The 6,742-nt window shown below is 45.8% G+C and overlaps 1 protein-coding gene across 1 annotated transcript; it reads left to right on the top strand.

Annotated features, from left to right (window-relative positions):
* The first annotated feature begins 717 nt into the window (after positions 1–717).
* Positions 718–3,538, top strand: LOC139471465 (uncharacterized). Its single transcript, XM_071253826.1, has 2 exons — positions 718–765; positions 2,771–3,538. The coding sequence occupies exons 1-2, from the start codon at positions 718–720 to the stop codon at positions 3,536–3,538; spliced, it is 816 nt and encodes a 271-aa protein (XP_071109927.1).
* The last annotated feature ends 3,204 nt before the right edge of the window (positions 3,539–6,742 follow it).

Below are 6,742 nucleotides of genomic sequence, written 5' to 3'. Positions count from 1 at the left end.
TAGACACGTGGGCGTGGCAGTTGTGAACCATATGTGCTGTGGGCGGCATTAGTTTTTAACATGTGGTGGACATTTCCACGCATCGGTGACAAAAATGATGTCCGATGCAATACCTTATTTTAACTTGCACCATCTTGTTTGTGTGATTGTTGTTTAACGCCGAACTCAGCAATATTCCAGCTGTATGATGGCAGTCTGTAAGTAATCGATTCTGGACCAGACAATCCAGTGATTGACAGCATGAGCATCGATCCACGCAACTTGGATACGATGACACGAATCAACTAAGTCAGCGGGTCTGACCACCCGATCCCATTAGTCGCCTCTTACGACAAGCATAGTCATCTTTTACGGCAAGCATGGGTTGCTGAAGACATATTCCCTTCACCATTCTTAAACCTGACTATCTCATTTTCCCTGCTAGTGCCGACACTAATTTAAGTAGTGATTTTTCCGGTTGGAGTGAACGGGTTTTGGGTAACGTTACTACGAACAATACGTTTGAGATCGAAAATTACTACACGATAGATAACAATATGAACATGTGGGAAAATGAAAAAATGAAATATTCATATTGTTGTGTTACATTGTCAGCGGAATATGTTTTCTAATCATAGAACCATTAAAGTTAAACACTAAACTACTGTTACGGACTGTATGACTGATTTTTAAAGCATAGTCTGGAATGGAAGCCGCTGATTTGAAACTGGTGCCGCAATGCTTAAGAAGGCTGCTTTCTCAGTGGCTAATGTCGACTTCCTGTTGGTCGGTCAAAGTTCGCGAAAGGTCGTTCTGACGTGACCTGTAATGGGATGTCCTCAGCAGAAGTGAGAACTTGTATCCGATTTTAATGAGATTGAGGTAATCTAGGTATGTGATTAATCCTGTTTTGTATATTTAAAGCAGTAATTGTTTATTGTTAAGCAAGTTTATCTCTGCAGCCGTTGAAATATGCAGCTACTCGCCGACTCGTCTCTCATCAAAACACAGGGCTGTTTACTCACTCGCGGGCAGATGACCACGGAGTACGATGATCACTGTGTGACTGTGTCGGATTAACGAGAGTGATTTTAGCATTTTGTTGCAAAATAGTGTGTCGGAGTCGGAGTCGGAGTGCGAGACTGTCGGATTAACGGGTCCAAATAGCACTGATTTAATCGGTTCCCACCATTAGTGTCAGATAAAGCCGATTTTCTGATTAACGAGTGTCGGATTAACCAGATTTGACTGTATTTCAGTTACCAACGTCTCAACTTGATGGGGGGCACGGGTGGCCCAGTCGTCTAAGGCGCCGCGATTCGCTGTGCAGAGTTGCGTCCCTTGGGCACGCCAGAAACCTATGATTGTGGGTTCGAATCCGGGTTCGCCCCGATTATGTACCTAGGTTTGTCAGCACCATACCCGTGCATCACTTCCGGCTTTCCTTCCACATTAAGCTGACACGCCGCGATATAACTGGAATACTGTTAAAAGCGGCGTTAAACCCAACTCACTCACTCACTCCTCTGATGGAGTCGTCGGTGGGAAGTCTGCTCTCTCTGGATGTATCGATGTGACGTCTGATCTCTGTTTGTGTCGATGTGACGTCTGATCTCCGGTTGTGTCGGTGTGACGTCTGATCTCTGGTTGTGTCGGTGTGATAGCTTACGTTCAGATTGTGTCAGCTAGTCAGACCATGTCTGTGTAAAATATGTAAATCTGTGTGTTCGCTGTGACGTCATCATCTCTGTGTTGTGATATCTGCCCCCACTGACGTTTGACGTCATCTACTCTGGGTGTGACGTTTGACGACAATGACTGTATTGTTGTGTCGTCAGCTACTCTAGATCTGGCTGGGTATATTCTAACTGTGTTGCAGCTGTGTTTGGTGTTTGCTATTCTGACAATGCCATTGAGACGTCTGTTTCGCTGAGCATATGGGTCAGCTGCTAGCCTAACTGTGATGGTGAACCGCTTACTATTTCGACTATGTCAGGACCGCCTCCGTGGTCTAGTCGTAGAGCGTCCGCCCGGAGAGCGGAAGGTCCGGGGTTCGATCCCCGGCGGCGTCATACCAAAAGACGTTAAAAGATGGTACTTGTTGTTACCCTGTCTGGCGCTCGGCATTAAAGGGCTCAAACAAGGACTGGTCGGCTCGGAGTCAGTATACTGTGTCTGAGTGAGATATTCATGTTAAACTGCGGCATGGTATCTCAGTGAGCTAGCACTATAAATCGGCATCAGTCCGGACTAGTACAAGCAGCCACACAAACCCATACACGTACATGCACGTCGCTATATAAGTTCAATTACCCAATTTCACCTCACCTTGACTATGTCAGCCTGACGTATGGTTATCAGATTGTGTTTGGAATGGCTGCTTCTCTGTCGAGTGGCCACTATTGTAACAATACATTCTACCTTTGGTTTTCCGGACAGTTTTGTCTCCAATTCAGGAAAGCGATGAAGGTATATTGCACACAGCTCAGACTGCCATTGTCGCGTCTGTGTAACCTTTATACGTTCATGCGATAGTGTTGATTGTGATTAATTACTGTTGATGCATGCTACATCTAGGAAGTGCTGTGTGTTGTTCTAGTTTACGCCCACGGTGACCAGACATCCGTGCCCCCCCTCCTTCAGAGGAGCAGATTAGTCAGAGTAGATGACGCCACACAAACACAGAACGGCAGACGTCACAACGACACAGTCAGAGAGCAGACGCACCCCTACACAATGTTAGTAGCAAAATTCATACCGACACAGACGACACATCAACACGTAACATCAGACATCATATCGACTCAGCCAGACAACAGACATCACACAGTCAGAGTCTGAACGTCAGTCGCCACATCAACACAGAACATCAGACCTCACACAGACACAGCCAGAAAGCAGACAGAGCACTGTCGTCGCACCATGCAGCCAGAGCGCTGTCGTCGCACCATACAGCCAGAGCGCTGTCATCGCACCATGCAGCCAGAGACCTTTCGTCGCACCATACAGTCAGGGAGCTGTCGTCGCACCATACAGCCAGAAAGTTGTCGTCGCACCATACAGCCAGAAAGTTGCCATCGCACCATACAGCCAGAAAGTTGTCATCGCACCATACAGCCAGAAAGTTGCCATCGCACCATACAGCCAGAAAGTTGTCATCGCACCATGCAGCCAGAGACCTTTCGTCGCACCATACAGTCAGGGAGCTGTCGTCGCACCATACAGCCAGAAAGTTGTCGTCGCACCATACAGCCAGAAAGTTGTCATCGCACCATACAGCCAGAAAGTTGTCATCGCACCATGCAGCCAGAGACCTTTCGTCGCACCATACAGTCAGGGAGCTGTCGTCGCACCATACAGCCAGAAAGTTGTCGTCGCACCATACAGCCAGAAAGTTGTCATCGCACCATACAGCCAGAAAGTTGTCGTCGCACCATACAGCCAGAAAGTTGTCATCGCACCATGCAGCCAGAGACCTTTCGTCGCACCATACAGCCAGAGAGCTGTCGTCGCACCATACAGCCAGGTAGCTGTCGTCGCACCAACAGCCAGAGAGTAGACATAAACCGACACACTCACAGAACGGACGTCACGCCGATATAATCAGAGTAGCTGGATTCACGACAACATATCTTTATATCTTTGAGAAAACATCTTTGAGGAAGAGCAATCTAACTGCAGCTGTGTGTGATGTGTATCCAGACCTATATGTCTTCTAGGTCGTATGTGACTGTGGAAATAGACATGCACAGCACTGGCATATTATACGCCCCTAGCCACTTAGACATCGCTTGCTTAATCGGACACGAAATCAACCCTCTCTCAACTCTGAATCAAGATGGTAAAAACACTACCGCCCGGCAGGAAGCTACTTTACTGCTGACAATTATCAATAAGTACCTAGGTACACTGTCGGTGATCATCAATCCCCATCCAAGCTATCGCCCATATTCGATCCAGCATGCAACCTGTGCACCAATTCTCCAAAGGAAGGACAGGTCGCAGACATACGGTACAGGAGCAGCCATGAACACCGTCCCATGTCTCCAGGTTCACTTGTCCTGCTCAGAGACAGTCCGGTGAAACAGCGGTATAATACATTTAGTCTGGTATCTGGACATATTTATATCCGTCGATGTGAGATGAGTGAGTGAGTGAGTTGGGTTTAACGCCGCTTTTAACAGTATTCCAGTTATATCGCGGCGTGTCAGCTTAATGTGGGAGGAAAGCCCGAAGTGATGCAGGTCTCAGACGTTAACACTTCGGTGAAACCCACGAGCACGGGTATGGTGCTGACAAATCTAGAAACATAATTTCGAACCTAGATTCGAACCCACAATCATAGGCTTCTGGTGTGCCAAAGGGACGCAACTCTGCGCAGCGAATCGCGGCGCCTTGGACGACTGGGCCACCCGTGCCCACCGATGTGAGATGAAATGGGTTTGAGTGTGTATGTCTTTGTGTGTGTGTGTGAGTATGTGTGTGTCTTTGTGTCTGCGTGTTTTGTGTGTGTGTGTCTTTGTGAGTGTGCGCGTGTCTTTGTGTGTGTGTATGTGTTTTGTGTGTCTGTGTGTGTGAGTATGTGTGTGTCGTTGTGTGTGTGTCTGTGTCTGCTTGTTCTCTCTGTGTGTGTGTGTGTCTTTGAGTGTGTCTTTGTGTATGTATGTGTTTTGTGCGTGGGGGTGTGTATGTGGGGGTGCTAGTCCACACTAATATCGGTTTTATACTCATGTCCACTGACAAAATGGAAATACTGACGGCCAAAAGAAACTGTACAGAATTGCAAATGGAATGGTCCACACATAATCAGACACAATTGAACCCAAACACAACCAGTTGTTGAACATAACACAAACACAATGCCCAAGCATGATAACTGTGATAGAAATGATTTGTATGTGAAGAGCGAAAATGTGTAAACCACGTGCTTTTCAATTGATCATGCGCTAGAGGTACACACATACCAAGGTGGTATCATTAAAGTTAACATACCTATTGGTAAAACATGTAACCGAAATGCCACAACTAACAACAGAACAGCACAGGCGAGGCACATCTTTTGGTACCATCCGGACCTTCGTTCCCGAGAACGGGTCGACAGCCTGTCACAATACAAGAAGAAGACCGTTTTCTGCGAAGACAGTCACCCTCTAATCGCTGACAGTGGTGCGTTAAGAGGGCAGACGTTAAACGATAATCAGGATACTAAATGCTTGATATCAGAGCCAACAAACCATACTACTGGTAAGCCAGGACAAGTTGAGTTGTGACCTGACAATTAACCTCGTGTGGATATGCATCAAGTTCGCCCACTGGCGCGAACCATTGTAAAGAAAGGGGTAGCGGGTGGTCTGCGACAAGTCGTACGATGGACGTGTACTTGCCCTGTCTCGTCCAACAACGAGTCCACTAGCACTTTAAAGTATGTGCTGAAGTGAGGTACCAGACGACTGTGAAAATGGTGACAGCAGATAACATAAAAGGGAATTCATTTGCTGTAATACTTTTGTTCACCTCAGAGAACAATAATGAATAGTGTCATGACATTCATCAACGACTGTGAAGGTTGAGATCGTATTGATAGTTGACTCAATGACAATCTCCTGAATTAATCCCATGTAATTCTGGTACCGATTGTCACACTGACCTCTTTATAGTCTCTTGAACAACACGTGTGTCCACGGGAGCATAGTCAGCTTCATCGTCATGCCCTGCACGTGCACAACGTGCCTACACCCGCTCTATCTCTAACAAATCAAATCTGTATAAAAGAATGTACAACCAAAAAAATGCAAAAAATTCTGTGCACTGCCTTATCCTGGATTTCCAGTTGGGATCATACAGAAAAGGAAAGAGCGCACCCTTTTCAAGCACGATAACGTCGTATTGTGATGACTTCCTGAAAACCGATCACGTCAAAGCGTTACCTTAATTAGCCAGCATAATTTCCTACCATGCCTGTATTAAACATCTCTTGGATGATGGAGATCGACTTGTTCGACATCCTCCAATCAACTGGTAAGAGTCAGACATGATTCACACTGTGAACGAGGACAAGCGACATCTTCAATGACTACCGCGATGCGACGGAGAGTACATGCTCGCATCCAGAGACCGGGAGGTCGCACACGTTATTAGTACAGGTCGCAGTCCTGATGAGGGTTCTAAGAGTTTCACTAACATAGAAATACTGACGTGAATAGCAATGATGATTTATTAGCCATGGTGTCATTAACAAGCGCTACATGCCTATCTTTTTCAGTTTCGGTTTTGTACCATTCGATGTCATACCGACTATCATACCGGTTCGACAAGATACGCGAACACCTGGTATCATCATTATTTAAAAAGTGATTCATAAACACATGCTCATGATATAGTCGGAATTGCACAATGATCTCTGCTTTTAGAAGGTATTTCTTATGATTACGGAATGTGTTTTGTTGCTCTTATAAAAAAAACAAAAAAACTTGGCCACCATAGACAGGACTTTCTCTTGACAACATCATGAGGAATTTGGGGTTAAGACTTCAAGACAAGACGTATGCATTCCCATGGGCACCAGTTGTGCTCCCCTTAGCGATCAGCTTCTTTATGCATTTGCTTCGGAATTTCTTTTCGGACTGGCAAAATCTAAACAACGGAATTCGTCCAAGATATTTTTAATGATTATATAAAGGGTTTATTTGAAGTATTAAAAGGTCATTCAAGGAAGTTGGATGTCTTAGGCAGTGACGGATGTAAACTTCTATCTCCAACAAAA

Source organism: Haliotis cracherodii, unplaced genomic scaffold (genome assembly GCF_022045235.1).
Source record: "Haliotis cracherodii isolate W230 unplaced genomic scaffold, xgHalCrac1.p SCAF_22, whole genome shotgun sequence".
Taxonomy (NCBI): Eukaryota; Metazoa; Mollusca; class Gastropoda; order Lepetellida; family Haliotidae; genus Haliotis; species Haliotis cracherodii.
This window is presented reverse-complemented; position numbering and strand designations above follow the sequence as displayed.

Coding starts and splice junctions, on each gene's coding strand:
- LOC139471465 (XM_071253826.1), top strand. CDS start 718: ATGCTTAAGAAGGCTGCTTTCTCAGTGGCTAATGTCGACTTCCTGTTG. Junction 766..2,770: donor CTAATGTCGACTTCCTGTTG/GTCGGTCAAAGT, acceptor ACGTAACATCAG/ACATCATATCGACTCAGCCA.